This window comes from Acomys minous (genome assembly GCF_964271855.1).
Source record: "Acomys minous genome assembly, chromosome: 13".
Lineage (NCBI taxonomy): Eukaryota > Metazoa > Chordata > Mammalia > Rodentia > Muridae > Acomys > Acomys minous.
The window spans coordinates 10,230,570-10,249,452 of NC_140495.1; the positions used below are offsets into that span (position 1 = coordinate 10,230,570).

General features: G+C 39.5%; 1 protein-coding gene across 24 annotated transcripts in view; it reads right to left on the bottom strand.

The window, feature by feature from the left end:
* Positions 1 to 18,883, bottom strand: part of CLASP2 (cytoplasmic linker associated protein 2) — a 178,860-nt gene that overhangs the window by 112,629 nt on the left and 47,348 nt on the right. Inside the window, exon 1 of one of the 24 annotated variants that reach the window (XM_084754504.1) lies at positions 18,089 to 18,673. The exons of the other annotated variants lie outside the window; for them this stretch is intronic. Within the exon in view, the coding sequence (XP_084610630.1) occupies positions 18,089 to 18,104 (16 nt within the window). The 5' untranslated portion in view covers positions 18,105 to 18,673. Of the gene's footprint in view, positions 1 to 18,088; positions 18,674 to 18,883 lie in introns of those variants that run through there. 24 annotated transcript variants of the gene reach the window in all.

Consider the following 18,883-nt stretch of genomic DNA (forward strand, 5'->3'; position numbering starts at 1 on the left):
AGGACCACACACTAGCATCCCTCACATACAAGCCCATCAGCCTCCAGCCAACTCGTCCCTCCCCCACTCACAAGGTAGATGCCATGTACTCTGCTGAGAAGCGGTTTCTCTAGGACCCTGCACAAACCAACTATGACAAACAAGATGGGTGAGGCAGAGAAGCAGCTTTAACACAGGCTTCAGATCAATATGTCAAAATCTTCTTCCTGTCCCTTCTGTTCTCACCATACAAAAGCCCACTCACCCTGAAGACATGAAGACACTTCACAGTGTAACTATTAGATAGGGGAAAAGATAAGACCCCAACAAATTTTAAGGTTGTTAATTTACTGGGAGAAAAAAAAAAAGGTCTAAAATCACATTCATTTCAGCAAGTGTTTTATTAACATGACTTCTACCCCCCAAACACACACAAAGATCTACAGAAAGTCGGGCAGGGAAGCAGAGGAGGAGGGGTTCCCATGGAGACAGTGCTCCCTTCTTGTACACACAGGATCTGAAGGGAGAAGTCCCTACCATTAAATAATTAACTCCTAACATTCTCAAGCTACTGGGATTTTTTTTTAGAACTTTGCAGCAAAGCTAAGCATACAAATCCCAAGAAACAAATAATAATTTTCACAAAATGAATGAATCAGTATAATCAGCAGCCAGCTATAAAGACGCCTTCTCCTTGAGTCTTACAAGACTCTCAAAACCCCTAACTAAGCCAGTCAGTAAAGAAGTAGAGCGCCTTTAATCCCAGCAATCGGGAGGCAGAGGCAGGCGGATTGCTGTGAGTTCGAGGCCAGCCTAGTCTACAAAGTGAGTCCAGGACAGCCAAGGCTACACAGAGAAACCCTGTCTCGAAAAACCAAAAAAAAAAAAAAAAAAAAAAAGAAGTAGAGACTCTACTGTGGCGTTCTAGTTTCTCCTCAAGAGAGAGGAAAAGGCTATTTTCTGCTGTGCGAAAGTATCACAGGTTCTGGCACCCACTCACTCCCCTGCTCACAGACAGGTGGACTGTTGAGAGTTTGAAGGTCTGGTTTTTGGGGTTTTATTTTGTTTTTGAGACAGGGCTTCTCTGAGTAGCCCTCACTGTCCTGGACTCGATTTGTAGACCAGGCTGGCCCTAAATTCACAGAGATCTGCCTGCCTCTGCCCCTCAGAGTGCTGGGACTACAAGCGTGTACTATCATGGCCAGCTTGAGAGTTTGTGGTTATTATAAAGCTGTGCTATTCAGAGAATAGCAAGGTTAAAATGGTTTATGGATTTCAACATTATTGGCAAGTACTATACAAACCACAGGTCAAGTATCTCTAAAAAACCTAAAATAGGAACTGGCCCAAAATTCAAATTGTTTACCAAAAAGCATATAAAAAAATACTAAGTTTCAAATCTGAGACATTTTGTATTTTAAATTGAGGGATCAGGGATGTTTATCTAAATATAACCAAAACTCATACAAATATTCCAAACACAGAAAAAAGACTCCAAATCTGAAACACTCCTGATCCCAAGCATTCCAGATTTATGTGAGACCACAGGAAATCAAAGATGCATTTAGTAATATGGCATGTAACACCTTGGTAGTGTTCCTCAAAATGTGATATTTAGACAAAGATCAACATCACCTGACATCTGTTAGAGATGCACTTTAAGTTATTATTACATTTATTTATTTTATGCATTTGTATCCATGTGCCAGAGTATTCATGTGAAGGTCAGAGGAATAATTTCAGGAAATTGTTTTCTCTTTCTATTATGCTGGTCCAGGGGACTGAACTCAGGACATCAGGCTTGGTAGCACCTTTGCCTGCTGAGCCATTTTGCCAACCTCCTAAATTCAAATTCTTGGGTATGAAGCCACCTGTCCTGCATGAGAAACTGTGAAGGTGCTTACCAAGAGTGTCTCCTAACACTCATGGGTGAGCCACTCTTGCATATCAGAGGTTGGTAGATTTTTCTTTTTAATAAAAAGGGCCAAATAGCAAAAATAGGCTTTGAAATCTACACTCAAATGTCCTTTTGTCCAATTGCTCAATTATGACGTGATAACAACAAAGCAACACACAATCTGTAAAGAAGTAGGTGTGGCTGTGCTTCAGTTTCATGTATTAAAAACAAGAGGACAGCTGAAACTGGCCCTAAGAAACAATTTGTCAATTAAAAGAGGAGAAAGTGTGTGTGTGTGTGTGTGTGTGTGTGTGTGTGTGTGTGTGTGTGTGTGAGAGAGAGAGAGAGAGAGAGAGATTGAGATTAAAGTATGAAAGGATATAAAAAATTTAAAAATATACCTCAGGAAATAATTTATATTTCTGTGCTAGATATGTGTGAATTCAACTTCTTGTATACTGAAGAACCAAGCATCACGTTAGCATTCTAAAATAATCTAACCTGTGTTATTCTTTGAAGCAGTGAACTTCAAAGTTGAACTTTCTTTTTCATTCTACTGACCGTTAGTGCAAGAGCAGTTAGGCAGGAATAGTCACTGAAGACATCTGTTTCACTGAGCCACTTAGAAAAGGTAAATTTTGAAATAATTTCTTCTTGGGGGAGGGGTGTAATTTAGATTTTTTCCCCCTTTTGCTTAAAACTCTATCAAGAAGGAAACTAGAAAGATGGCTTAGCAGTTAAGAGGACTAGTGTTCAGTTCCCAGCACCAACATGAAGACTTACAACCATGTGTAAGTCCAGTTCCAAGGGATCTGAGGCTCTCTTCTGGCAGGAACTGCATGCACATGATGCACAGACACATATGCAGGCAAATATCCATACACATAAAACAAAAATAAATCTTAAAAACAAAGGAAAAACTCTATTAAAGGGCTGGAGAGATGGTCCCGCAGTTAAGAGTGCTTACTGTTTTTACACAGGACCTAAGTTCATTTTCCACCACCAACATCAGCTTGCAACTACCCCTAAGCCTAGCTCCAGAGAATCTAAACCACTGCTTTGGCTTCCACTCATGTGCGTGTATGTGTACACACACACACACACACACACACACACACACACACACACACACACACTTAAAGTAAAATCTTATAAAAAATAACATGAAATTACCCTAGTATAGTGTTAACTATAAAAATATTAAAATCTTAATCTGCCAATATTTGCCTTAAATTTAAGTGAACTAAATTGTATAGGTAAAAGACTGACAGAATGAACTCGTATGTGAGATGTAAAGTTTGAAAGTAAGAGTTAAAAAAAAAAAGAGTAACACTGATGTCAAAGCAAGCAGCTCAAAGAAGCAATCCTAAAGATAAAGATGATGATGGGGGCAACTCAACAGGGAGGAATTAAAAACTCTAACTATAGGAGAACAGCTGTGTAGCATGTTCAAGGCCCAATGATGTCTGATTCCCAATACCAGAAACAAACAAAAAAGGAACACTTCATAAAAGGAAAAGTCTTCAAAGGCTAGAGAAGAGAAAAATCAACTTGTACCCACTACCAAGGTTTCATATTCTCTTACCATAAAAGAATTTAAACAAAATTTATAATTCATATAGAGGTTATGGCTGCTGTAGGCTCCTTCAGTGCAAACTCCCCACACCCTGACACTCTTTTTTTTTTTAATATCCCAATCTTTTTTTTCCTTTATTAATTTATTCTTGTTACATCTCAATGGTTATCCCATCCCTTGTATCCTCCCATTCTTCCCCCCCCCCATTTTCCCCTTATTCCCCTCCCCTATGACTGTTCCTGAGGGGAATTACCTCCCCCTGTATATGTTCATAGGGTATCAAGTCTCTTCTTGGTAACCTGCTATCCTTCCTCTGAGTGCCACCAGGTCTCCCCCTCCAGGGGACATGGTCAAAGGTGAGGCACCAGAGTATGTGAGAAAGTAATATCCCACTCTCCACTCTACTGTGGAGAGTGTTCTGTCCATTGGCTAGATCTGGGTAGGGGTTTAAAGTTTACCGCCTGTATTGTCCTTGGTTGGTGCCTCAGTTTGAGCAGGACCCCTGGGCCCAAATCTGCCTATCATAATGTTCTACTTGTAGGTTTCTAGGACCCTCTGGATCCTTCTACTTTGCCATTCTCCCATGCTTCTCACGTCTAGAGTCCCAATAGAATGTCCTCCCCTCTGTCTCAGTTTCCTGGTAAGTGAAGGCTTTCGTGGGACATGCCCCTTGGGCTAATATGCAGATATAAGTGAGTATATACCATTTGAGTCTTTCTGCTTCTGGGTTAACTCACTCATTATGATCATTTCTAGCTCAATCCATTTACCCACAAATTTCAGGAATTCCTTGTTTTTAATAGCTGAATAGTATTCCATAGTGTATATGTACCACAGTTTCTTTATCCATTCTTCTACTCAGGAACACTTAGGCTGTTTCCATGATCTGGCTATTATGAATAAGGCTGCTATGAACATGGTTGAGCAAATTTTCTTGTTGTGTGCTGGAGCATCTTCTGGGTATACTCCAAGGAGTGGAGTAGCTGGGTCTTGCGGAAGCCCTATTCCCAGTTTTCTGAGATAGCACCAGATAGATTTCCAAAGTGGCTGTACTAGTTTGCATTCCCACCAGCAATGAAGGAGTGTTCCTCTCTCCCCACATCCCCGCCAGCATGTGGTGTCGCTTAAATTTTTGATCTTAGCCATTCTGATGGGTGTAAGATGGAATCTCAGAGTTGTTTTGATTTGCATTTCCCTGATGATTAAGGAGGTTGAGCATTTCTTTAAGTGTTTCTCAGCCATTTGATATTCCTCTGTTGAGAATTCTGTGTAGTTCCAAGCCCCATTTCTCAATTGGGTTATTTGGTTTGGTGGTGTTTAATTTCTTGAGTTCTTTATATATTTTGGAAATTAGGCCTTTGTCAGATGTAAGGTTGGTGAAGATCTTTTCCCAGTCTGTAGGCTGTCGCTTTGTTCTCTTGACAGTGTCTCCTGCGTTACAGAAGCTTCTCAGCCTCATGAGGTCCCATTTATTAATTGTTGACATTAATGTCTGGGCTGTTGGTGTTCTGTTCAGGAAGTTGTCTCCTGTCACCCTGACACTCTTAATTTCCCCATGCTTCTGTTTTCCCCACTTCTTGTAGCACTTAGCACTGCTGTTTACCTGCCTCCTCCCACTGGAACATGTGATCTGCGAGGGTGGGCCCACTGCTATTTTGCCCATTGCTGTAACTTCAACATGTGCAGCAATGTCCAGGATAGTGTAGTTCAGAGAAGGGAAACTTTAATCTCTACTAAAATTATTACTAAGTTATTTGAGGAAATATTACAGAGGCAAATAACTACACTCACTGGATAAGAGTCCTGATTTTTTAATATATTAAAAGCAACCAGTGTTTGACAAGAAACACAAAATTGGAAGCAGTACTTCAATGCTTCTGCTCTACTGTGGGTAGAAGGAACAGAGCAAAACCCACCTGACATGCAGGCAGACGTTAGCGCCCCAAACAAGTGCTTAAGGTTAAAGGGAACCATGAGTCAACCCTTATTTTCTTTCCTATTGTCTATTTTTTCCCCAAACTTGTTTTCGAAAGAGAACAAAGTACCCAGGGACTGGGAAATGGCTCGGTTGAGTGAAGTGTGTGCGATACAAGTGTAGGACCTGAACTCTACTCCCCAGTCCCCACATAAAGCTGGGTGAGGTAGCATATACACCTGTCACCCCAGTGCTCCCATGGGGAAGGGCGAGATGGTTTTGTGGGCCAGCTAGCCTGGCATATGCAGCAGGCAAACACCAAGAGACCCTGTTTCAAACAATGTGGAAGGTGAGGACTGAACCTCAAGGCTGTGTTCTGTCCGCACCCCCACATGGGCTCACTAGCATGTATGTACACACACACAACTCTGCCACCAGCAGTATCATCATCATTACATATAAGCAAAAAGATAAGTAAATGAATAAAAGGGGGTGTGAGTGGGAGGGAGAGGGAAAGGGAGAGATAGAGACAGGAAAGGGAATCAAATCAAATGCTTCAGTACAGCAAATGAACCAGATACTCAGACCCTACTTCCCCAGGCTGTAAAAACAAATGCAAAATTCCTAGGGATAGAGGAAAGGTATTAGAGGACAGAGCTAACAACTGAGCAGGGCGAAGCACCTATCCATTTGCAGGATGGAAAAAGTGACTGACAAAAAACAGGAGAAATAAACAGAGATGGAGGAAGGGAGATGGAAAAGACACGGGAACAGAAGAGGAAACCAGACACCACAGCAAGAACATGTATCAACAAATGCTAGGAACAGGTGTGCTAAAATGCTGCATTTCTTTAGGAGACAGAAATACTTAGGTTTGCCTATAATGAAAACCTGGAAAGAACTGTGAGGAACACAAAACTATTTAAAAAAAAAAAAGATTATCTGCCAAATAATTAGAACGTGTACAGATAAAAATGAAGTAGCTAAAATTTAAATTCAGCAGATAGGGCTAACAGGAGACTAGACAGAGCTCAAGGGACAATTAGTGAATAAGACAGAAGACATTGTCTAGAATATACAAAGTAGGTCTTCTACTATTTACAGAATAAGAAAGAGTGTGTGACCACAAAAAGCAAACTGCAAACCACGATTATGCTAACACCTTCATTCCTAAACCAATGTTTCACAAAGAGGTTGGATGCAGAAAGCCAACATTAAAAAACCGAGACTAGGAAGCAACTATTAAACAGCGTAATGCTGTCTCTAAGAAGAAGATTAAAAAGTTAAGGAGATGAAAATGGGACACTAACAAAAATGGGAGAGGAAGAGGTGTGGGAAACAGACGGGTGGGGAGACTGAGGGAAGGATAGGCCATGGAGAAAGTAACAGAGAGGTAAAGGGAATTGGAAGAGGTGTGTTCTGTGGTCTGGGATCTGGTTTGACAAGTTTTGAATTAATTCATTTTTTAAAATTCTCTAGTTAAAAGAGCTCTTTATACAATTTATTACATTTAGATGCATTAATAAATAAGAAACAATAGCTTGTGCTGTATTAAATAAGAGAGAGGAAGAAAGATGAATAGATTAGAAAGAGCAATGAAGTTTTATTCCTCAAAAAAAGCTTACATAAACTGTGGCAAAGCATAAACATTTCTCAAACCTAGGAGGTGGGACTATCAAAATCTGCAATGCATGCATGCCTCTGCTGTGGTTACTGTATTAGTATAGCATTATAGTATACTATAATATACTATATATGTGTGTATATATATATAAATGTATAATAAAATAATTTTAAAAGCTAAAAAAATCTTAGATTCCTTGAAGGTGTCATAAAAAGTAAACAAACCCAAATTGATCTGATATGTACACACTAGTTGAACCACAATGCAAAAAAAAAAAAAAAAAAAAAAAAAAGAATTGTTTAGTTTAATAGGTATTAGGCTTTTTGGCCTAGACAAGATTTAGCAAAAGATAAACTGGATTGTTCTTCTGTTTGGGTCCAGGAAGAAAGAGAAAGAGATGCAAACAAAAGAGGATAAAGAAGACAAGGAAAAGATAACCTACAAGAGGGAATGGGGGGAGGGGGGCTGGAAAAAAGCAAAATATAGGACAGGGAAGAAGGAAGACAGGAGAGGAGGAAAGTCAGACCATGTACTGCAGGAGCTCAAGCTGCCTTTGCCACCTAAAGGCATGTGTGGGGGCTGGGGAGCCGTGCTCTGTGGGCTCACAGCTAAGACAGCTCTCTGAAATGGAGGCTTTGTTCAGGCTTTTCATTTTCTTTAGCAGAACTCCATTTATTTTAGGTCTTTTAGGAAAACTTAAATTTCCTGTCTTGCACAAGCAGATTCAGCCAGTATTCAGATTTAACCTCCAAATAAATATCTATATTTCCTGCATAGATTTATTTATTTATTTATTTATTTATTTATTTAGGTTTTTTCAAGACAAGGTTTCTCTGTGTAGCCTTGACTGTCCTGGACTTGCTTTGTAAACCAGGCTGGCCTCGAACTCACAGAAATCCACCTACCTCTGCCTCCTGAATGCTGGGATTACATGAGTGCACCACCATGCCCAGCCCCCATAGACTCTTTCAAGTCCATGTTATATGGGTATAACAAATACCTATAGGTTTTTAACTATGTGTGGTACAGGGGTGAAAAAGACAGACATGTGGTTTTAAATAAGAAAATCCCAATCGTTTGATTTTTACTCATGAAAACTCAAAGCCAGGTGCTGGGGTGAAAACCTGTTAGCTCAGAGAGGCAGAGAAAGCACCCAGCTGATCGTCCTACTCAGCTCAAGTCCCAGAAAGAAAAAGCCAAAAAGCCCTTTCTTCTTCTCCACACTGTCTTAAATACCCTTCAACTCAAAGTCCCTCCTTTCTGTTTAATACCTGGCCGCTGATTTCTTGCTCTGTCTCTTGACCTGGGATTAACTTTATTTAAACCTACATACAGAAAGTTCTTGGATTAAAGGTGTTCCTAGGGCTGAGCCACACCAAACAATAAACAGGTTTTTACAGTTCACAATCTCGGAATTTACAATGGGATCAAATATCCTCCAACATCATGTGATTTTTCATTTCTTAAAATTAATATAATTAAAGCTTAGTTGACTACAGAATAGGTGTGAAAGTTTATTTTCTTTTCGGCTTTTGGAGAAAGCGTCTCGCTACATAGGTTTGGCTGGCTTGGAACTTACTACCCAAACAAAACTGGTCTCAAAGTTATAGGTATCTACCTGCCTCTGCCTCAAGAGTGAGTCTCTCTTCTCTTCCCTCCTCCTCCTCCTCTTCTTTTCCTCTCTCTCTCTCTCTCTCTCTCTCTCTCTCTCTCTCTCTCTCTCTCTCTCTCTCCCCGTCCCTCCCTCTCCGTCTCTCTCCATCTCCTAAGACAGGGTTTCTCTGGGTAGGACCCACTCTGTGGACTAGGCTGGCCTCAAACTCAGACATCTCCCTAACTCTGTTTCTTGAGCGGTGTAGAGTTTCTTAAGTTAAGTTTTTATCAGAAACCAGTTCTGACATTACTGGTGAGATCATTATCAGTCAGACTAGATAGCATATGGCACATGAAAATCGGTTTTAAATTTTTGCTTTGAATTAGTAAAAAGCCAAACACATATATTTTGCATGAATTGGAATCTACCTTCAAATTTAGGTTTTTAATAAACATGTAAAGAAGATGGTCTACATATAAAAGGTGTGTTTAGGTGGGCTGGAGAGATGGCTCAGAGGTTAAGAGCACTGGCTATTCTTCCAAAGGTCCTGAGTTCAATTCCCAGCAACCATATGGTGGCTCATAACCATCTATAAGGAGATTTGGTGCCCTTTCCTGGCAGGCAGGCAGGAAGGCAGGCACATATGCAGGCAGGACATTATATACATAATAAATAAATACATTTAAAAAAAAGGTATATTTAGTCTCTGATAGCTATATAAAACTGATAGCAATGGGAATGGTGAATACGTCACAATTATAAACAACCTTAGAAGGAAAAAACCCCACAAAATTTGGCTCAAAGTTTAACAACCTCTGTTTAACACAAACCAGCGGTTGAAGTCAAATGTCATCATTGTTGGTTGTTTTAAATGCTCAGTTTTACTAATGAATGCTTTTGGCACACAGATATATAATATTTTCTAATTGTTATTAAATATCAGGTAAAGGAGGGTTGTTCTCTAAGCATTAAACTACTGGTCAGTGTGCTGTTGGCTACTTTTCTTTTCTTATATTTTATTGGCAAAATATATCCTGTGGTAAGGCTGCAGGGATGACTCAGCATTTAAGAGCTGTACTTTCAGGGGACCAGGATTCCATTCTCAGCACGCACATGGCAGCTCACAACCATCTATTAACACAGTTCTAGGAGATTTTGACAGCCTCTTCTGGCCTCTACATACATGTAGCAACGTGCGCACACACGCAACACACAATATATATAGATATAGATATGAATATAGATATAGATAATCTCCATATCCATCTCCTGTGCTACTTGCTGCATTTCCCTCAGTTTTTCCAGAGTCAGAGATTTCAAAGGTAAACATCTGGGATAATACCATACCAATGTGGTTTCATCATCCACAGAAACCTGCCCTTGTTTGGAAGAGCTTTCTGGAACACTGTCTTTGCTTCCACCACACTGAATTGTTGGATACAGTATCTTATCTCCTGAAATTCCATTCTTATGGCTTTAGGGACTATCAGAATTATCAGAACTGTGAGTCCTTGACCTACACCTTCCAGACATCTCAGCTGCTGGCCAGGGTCACCATGATTGTCTGTTAAACTCTTTGGTGGCAAAATCTGAACTACCATAAACTTAGTTTATGGCAAAACATAATGAAACAAACATGAGTGTATTTATTCTTTTTATTCCACTCAGTGTAAACCTGTACACATTAACAGAAATGAACAACATGCATGATTACAGAGCACTACTGCCCAAGCCTGGAAGGAGCTGTTACATAGTTTATGACATGTGAGCAACTGGTCCCCTCAAGATTTCTTCACCTTCGTTCTTTTGAAACTGGTCTTGCCATATATCCCGGACTGGCCTCAAATTCACAGCCTTCCTGCCTCTGTCTCCCACATCCTGGAATTATAGGTGCATACCATGACACCAGTTTCCCCAGGATTTCCAGTAAGAATTTGCAAATTTATGTAACTCTAACTAAACCCATACACACACATACCATTTTTTACTTTTCTTTTTATTTCCTTTTTTTTTTTTTTTTTTTGGTTTTTTGAGACAAGGTTTCTCTGTGTAGCCTTGGCTGTCCTGGACTAGCTTTGTAGACCAGGCTGGCCTCGAACTTACAGTGATGCGCCTGCCTCTGCCTCTCAAGTGCTGGGATTATTCCTTTTCCTTTTTAACTGAAGACAGACCATGATTTCAAGTGGTTTTTCAACTTCCTGCTTTATGTTTAGGACACATGTACTCCAAAGTAACTGTGTCTAACACACCCCCCCCTCTCTCTCTCACACACACACACACACAGGTCCATCTCACAGAGCAAAAAGAACAAGCCAAAATCATACACAGGTCTCACAGTATAATTTTTGTTCAGGTTTTCTTCAGTAAAACAACTACTTTAGTAAGAACCCTTAATATCAGAGATTTATATATAAGAAATACACTCTACTTCATACTAACTAGTTTCTTAAATTAAACAAGTTCCTCTTTCACTTGACACTATATCCTTCCTTATTCTAATTAAAACAACAAGGAAGCGGACTGTGGGTTTCTGGGCTTTTATACTCTTGCATAGCCAGTAAGGACCATTGAGCACAGCGCTTACCTAAAGGCAGAAGCATCAAGGTGAGTAAACAAGAAGCCCTAGACTGCTACAGCACTCACGCTGAAGGAAATTCACAGAGTGCTCTACTTTATCTCCACTATCCAGCCCCACAAGTTCCCCCTCCTCAGTCCTTGCCTTATGTAACTCCCATCAATCAGTACCGGAAGCCCAGCTAGTCCTTGTTACTTCTGCTGCTACTCCTAATCTAAGGCCAGACGTGCTCCATGCTCCACCTCTGTCTTCAGCACTGTAACAGCATCTTTACTGTCTCTTCACTTATATTCTTAACCTCTCTCCAAACTAAAAGACAGAACAGTATAATACCCTACAAAGAATCTGGATCAAAGAAAACTGAAACAATAAACACAAAGGAAGCCATATAAAGGATGGATTTGGTTGATAACTGGACACATTACTTAATATTAATAACACAAAGACAATCAGATATTATATGTCCTCTGACAGAAACCCAAACCTGGATCTGATGCCACACCTCCTAATCTTATCCACAACAGTTCTACCAACTAGGGAGCAAATCTTTAAATAAATGAATGCATGAAGACCATTTTCATTCAAACCACCAAGCACGCAAACAGCACTTTTGAATAATCTATATCAACAAAACAAAACACTCAAATCATACTTGGTTTTGATCAAGCCACTCAGAGCATTTTCAATTTTCAGGAAATACAGTACATACAGACACAGTTATAATGGTACATGCTGCAATGGCAGCAACTAAGGAGGGGAAGGGAGGAGTCTCAGGACTTCAAGGTCATCCTCAACTACATGAGACTTCAAAAAGCTGAACACATAAACAAAAGATAAAACAAAAATAATCAACAAAAGCACTACTATAACACAATCACTAAGCTATAGTATGAAAAATGCTTACCTGACAGATGCCAGATAAATGCCAAAAAGATCGACTCTACTGCTGATGAAAGATGTACCAACCAACAACAGTGAGAAACCTAACTTAAATCCTAGTGTAAACAAACTGGAAAAAAAAAATTTATAAAGCAACTGAGATCTGAACACTAAAATTATTAAAACTAACTTAAATCACTTTATTTTCAAAATCCATAGAAGAGAACCCAATACTATATATAAGCCACACTGTAAGAGCAAACACATAAGCTAAGGGCAGAGTATGTGAGACAAACCCCTAAAGAACGCTAGCATATTCTTACAAGACGCTGGTAACAGGGATAGACAGCTACTGGGGCAAAATACTATGTCAGAGCTGCAAACTGCACTTTTCCCCACCCCCAACAGGGTCTTGCTATGCTGGACTTGAATTTGTGGCAATCCTCCTGCCCCTACCTCAGTACGCTGGGATTATTTCCTTTTGTTCACGTACAAATCTGAATCACAAGAATCTAACTGCTGCAGCATAAAAATGATCTAACACGTAGAATGACAGAGAAGTGACAGTGCCTAGACTGGAAGTAAATACTAAGAGCAGCAGATAATCTATGGAAAGCTTTCGTCACTAAACCCCTCAACTCAGAAGCTCCATACCTACATGTGATTTACACACAAGCTTGTATAAGTGCATATGTGTGTACACACACAAACACACACACACACACACACACACACACACACACACACACACACACACACACACTTTATAGGAAAGGAACTACCAGAAAAACAAAATAAAAATTCTTGGAACCATTAAAACTTTTTATTTGCCAAGGTTAATAAAGGTTTGGATGACAAAATGAAGAAGTTTCTCAGGGTGCACAGTAAAAGAGAAAGTTGAAAGGAAACACATTAAAGACACAATGGAATAACCTAATAAAGCCAACTTATAACTAATAACTAACTATACTGGGAGGAGAAAAGGAAGCAAACAAAGGGGAGAAACATATTAAAAAATAACAGAAGAGGGAGTTGGGGAGAAGCACTCAGTGGAAAGTATTTTCTGTACAGGGACAAGGACCTAAATTCAAATCTCAGGGCCCCTATGCATAGCTGTATATGGGGCGGCTTCTGTTACCCTGGGCAGGGAGGAGAATCTCTGCAGCTCTCAGGTCAGCCTAGCCAAAATAGTGGGTTTTATATTCAGTGAGAGAAAAGTAAGGTAGAGAGCAACATGTCACAAAACGGTGTGCACTCGTGCACTCACACACAAGCACAAAATATACACATACATGTAAATATAATAACAATAATTAATAATAATAACAATAACAACAGCAGAATGCCTTCCAGAGCTAGCAAAAACAAAACAAAAACCTTAATTTGTCTTTAACTTAAAACTTCAGGCTGGGCAGTGGTGGTGCACACCTTTAATCCAGCACTCAGGAGGCAGAGGCAGGTGGTTCTCTTGAGTTCAAGACCAGCCTGGTCTACACAGCAAGCTCTAGGACAGCCAGGGATACAGAGTAAAACCCTGTCTCAAGCAAACAAGCAAAAATAATTTTTCAGTAAAATTATTAGAAGTGGGATTTCTAATCATTCTAAGATATAACTGAACAATTTAAAATATATTTAAAGACTTTGCTGGCTTTTTTTCCCCCTTTGAATAATGGAAGAAAGGTTTTCTTTAAAGATTCAAGACCTTCAATAATTCAAGCAAGAGATGGTCATAATTTGAAACATATATGGCATTGATAAAATTAAGTAACATGCTATGAAATATACCAAGGTAAATAATAAACAAGGTTAGTACAGAAATTTGTCACTTAAAATTTCAAGCCAGCAGTTTTTAAGAACATCAAACTGTATCATTCTATAAGTGCAAAGAAAAGATGTAAACCTTTAAAGAGTCAAGTTCATTACAGATACCAGGTTTGAAAATGTTGCTACTGGCACCCATTGATGCTAACGCCAAGTTTTGTTTTTAAGGGCTTGGACAAAATGGAAATTTCAACCAGCAGAGTGAGGCATCAGAGTGCTTCAAGTGGCCATCAGCCTCTTCTTGCTTTTGAATACTCCTTGAAACATCATCTCTTCCTAGACTGTTATGTGTACCACTGGCTTTCCTGAATCTCGATAATATCCACTCTTTTGTTCAATGTAAGTAACTTTTTCTCCATATTCATATTCTCTCTCACCACCCCGTCTCTGTTTTTTTCCAGACAAGATTTCTCTGTGTGGTCTTGGCTATCCTGCACTAACTCTGTAGACCAGGCTGGCCTCAAACTCACAGAGATCTGCTTGCCTCTGCCTCCCAAATGCTACATTGAAGATGTGCACCAGCACCTGGCTCTCTCTCTTTTTTTTAAATCTATCCTATCACTGATTTTAGTAGAAAATATTGGCCTTACATCAACAAATGAAAAGGCCACTCTTCTGTGATTTACATCATACAATCCTAGTGTCATAAAGAATGTTCAAGAACAAGGAAAAAGGATCTTTTCAGCATTAGTTTCTTGCTAGTGTTCTATTCCTCTTAAACTAAATTTTAGACGAGTTAGAAATTATCCTAGAAGCCAAAGGATCTCACAGAAGGGTGATCCCTAAATCACACAAATACACACAGACACACACACATTTTTAAAAGACAAGATTTCACTATGTAGCTATAGGTTGTTTAGAACTTACTATATAGAACAGGCTGGCCTTGCACTCACAAAGCTGTCCCTGCATCTTCCTCCTAAGTGCTGGGATTAAAGTTTGCCACCATGCCTGGCCCAGTTGTGCATATTCTTAAAATACTAATTTTTGAGTCCACTGCACTGAAATGTTAAAAGTTTAGAAAAACTCCATTTATAACAAAACCTTATTTCTTTCCAGCCACTCTGCAGGAACACAAAAGGCCAAATTCCTTTCTCATGCTTCTGCGGCCAATTGCAGGCCTCAGCACCACATAATAATCCTACAAGTTTTAATTAACCCTCTCTGATTTGACTGCCGAGAGCATAGTATTACACAATTACTCAAATGTGTGGGTTTATGCCTTGGAATAAGAATGAGACCACTCAAGTTAAACCATCCAAAAGCTACCCTCTCAAGGACTCAGTAAGCAATATGCCATCCCACGCCCCTCAACGGCTCGTCACCAAGCAGTAAGTCACCCTAGGACCTCATAAATCTAAACTGACCTTGAAATAAAACCACCAATGACATAACCGGAATACCGAAAGATCAACCATAAACAAAAAGACAGATGATTTAGCCAAAGATGCCACAAGTTGGGACTGAGGAGATGGCTCAGCGGATAAAGTGCTTACTGCACAAACACCAAGCACTCAGCACCCACAGAACAGCTGAGCACAGTGCAGAGTGACCTACATCTAAAACCTCATCCCTATGACTGGATGGCTGCAGCAGATAGACCCCAGAGGCTCGCTGGCCAGTAGCCTAGCTGACACAGTGAGGTCCAGGCTCATGGAGAAATTCTGTTTTAGAAAATACACAAGAGCAATGGGGGAAGACATCAGTGTCAACCCCTGGCCTTCACATACACCTGTACAGGTAAGTAAACCTGCACAAACAAAGCAAGCCAAAAGGTAACTCACAGAAACACACACACAGTCATATGAAGATGACAAGTGTTATCAGAAAGCAGGTATATTTGGATAATGTCTGAGATGCTTTTCACTGATAATTGGGAAAATTTTTACACAATTAATAGCAAGAATTGAAATGAAAATGAGGCTGGCTAGTAGGTATTACTGTTGGAAACATACATAATAAAGTATTTTGGGAGTGTTATTACAGCTGGCACAATTTAAAGCAAAATTTTTGGTCCTAAAATGCTACTAACAGAGTATTTCGAAAAGGAAAAAAAAAAAGTACGTGTCTGTATTCACATAAACAGACTATACAAAAGTGCCTTTCCCAGACAAACTTAGGAAAAAATTGTATATGGCAAAGAATATAAACTTTCACAGAAGATGGAATAGTTATTCTACATCAATACAATGGAAGACTATGCAACAGTTTAAACAAGTAAGAGTAAGACATGACAGCATGGCATTAAAAACGCTTTGAATGTTATTGAGTAGACATAGCAGGTGTTGAAAATATACAGAGAATGACTGTTTTCAGTAGTAAAACAACTGCCTAGAGTAAGTGAGGTCCTGGCTTCCACTCCCAGTAGTTCCCACCTCTAAAGCAAATAAACAACAATCAACATAAAATTTGTTTGAAGGCTTATATGTTAAAAGTCACTGCATAAAGTATAAACAGGTTTAAGGAATTTTTACATTATGATCATCATTTCTATTTTTAAAAGACGATATTTATACACTAAGCTCATAGTTAAAATTTTTAAATGAGCAAATAGCTAGGAATAGAGCAACACCCTTGCTATATACACCTGTGCTGTTCGCACACACCACTGTATGTGACAAACTAATACTCAGAACAGCCATACCCAACACTAACTATTCATTCTGACAGCCTATACAAATGGCTTCATTAGTCACACCTGTAAGGTTTTTTTCAAGGTATATTTTAATCCAATCTACCCTTTACGCTTTATAAGAGGTCATTACTTCCACTGAAAATTAAAAGAAAAAAATCAATATATTCCTAAACTTTCTGGATGCATGTATTATCTGGGAAATAAAACCAAGTAACCATATATGGTTGGCCAAAGAACTTAGGTTTAAAAAAAAAAACTAAAATAAAATCTAGATGTGGTCCAAAGTAAATGCAACATTTAGTTGACTAAAAATTAAACATTTTTGTTGCTTTATCTTCCTGAGAAACTTATAAATGATCTTAAGTATGTGAAAAATCAACTTAATGCTTAAAATATATCTAATTTACTTATATAAGATCATATAAAAGTTACATAAATTCTCAAAATCACTCATAACAATGTATACTACAAAATTTACTATTGTATTTCTATTTAAATATACATAAATGCCAAGAGAACCAACTCTTGGAGGGCAGAGGTCATAACCTAATCATAGAAGGCTACATTATTAAGACTTAAAACCTACAAATCCAAGCAAGAAATCCTTAAGAACTCAGACACACACACACACACACACACACACACACACACACACACTCACACACATGCATACAGAAAAAAGAAAAAGGCAAAACACTGTAGACCTTTACACTCCCTCTGTGCATATTTCTGATATTGATGTGACCATGAAACATGCCTCTAAGCATCTTAATCAAAGGGTCAGTAACAGAGGAAAAGGTTCACAGAGTGTTACAAAGGACAATAGCAGGCACACATCTATGGCTCTGATTCAGCCTAGTTTGCTTTCTGTGCCTGGACCTGGAACACACCTTTCAGCAGGTCTCAGTTTCCTAATCTATGGAAATGGAAACCCCAAGTATCCGTGTACTCCATCGGTCATTTGTGCCTGAGGAGATAATGTATATAAAGTATATGAAAGTGCCTTTGAAAAGTATAAAACCCTACAGAAATAGGTGTTTTAAAAACTGTCCTTACCAAAACACCAACAAAGGCAATTTGTGATCCAATTATGTCCTATATACATGTCTGAAAGGGTGTTTACTCGAGACCCTGACAAATCACAAGCATACTAATTAGTGTAGTATCCATGGCAAGCCATTTTGCTTCTCTAAGTATTTTACTATCACAGAACTGAAACCCTGTCAAATAACAGGAAAGCTGTCAAGCTGGCTAATCAAACCTCACTGCTTAAATCCGCACTGCTCCAAAGGCCATATTCTCCCTCCAGAGCTTCCGTCCACTATCCCTTCATACCCAATCTCAGAGACTGAAGAAGCCGTGCTTGGATTGCAAGGTAAATTTCACCTTATGCTTGCCAGACCCCACACTGACACATCAAGTGAAAAAAGCCGCCCCTCAAATCTCCATACACATGCAAAATACATGGCTACACACCAACACGTACATGTCCTTCATTCTTTAGGGAGAAATGTATTTCTTACATAGCAAACGATCATCACCTTAAAACGAAGTGTATAACACAGCACAACAAGAAAAATAAATCATACTCACCATCTCCCATAGCCATTCAGATGGTCGAGGGAGCTCTCTCAAACCAAGAGGTCAAATATCACAGCAAAATAAGTGTAGCTCAGTGCCTGCGCCACTGGGCTCGGCCTGCAGCCTACAGGCACCCGGAGCACTGTGTGACCCAGGCCGCGCTGCAGCTCTGCACCGCAATAGCCAACAGCTGCTACTCCACTTCAAAATAAAAGTCTGGGGTCTTGCTGAAAACCCTCGTTTTTTAAACAGAGCCTAGCAGGGCTTGTTCAAGATTATTCTTTAACTGCACATATGCTGTTAGATACATGTTGTGATATTTCTCCTTGTACCGGATGTCTGAAATTTAATCTAAGAAAAGCTCTGGGAGCCAATAAATGTCATCCCACTGGGGGACTTTTAATGCAATCATCAAAACACAAGGCATGTGTTCAGCAATCATTTTCTGCTTCCCTAAAGATATCCATGTAATCAGTAGCGATCACATGATCTGATGGATTAGCTGGTTTGCGCCTTTTAAAAAAGGTTTCCATCCTTTTGTTGTCATTACCTTTTAATATTTACAACAGAAGACTGCTAGAAGTGCACAAACAGGAATAGCCCAGTTTCCATGATTAACTGCTCTCATTATGCAGGAAGCATTCTGGCTGCCGTAAACAAATCACGTCAAAGACAGCCCATCAAAGGCAGCTCTGTGCGCGGACAGCAGGGCCACACGGAACAAAGCTTGCTTCTGGTGGAGACAGAACTAGCCAGTGCGCAGCTGCAGGGGAGCTAAGCACCCTCTCTCCAGGCTGCACAGCCATC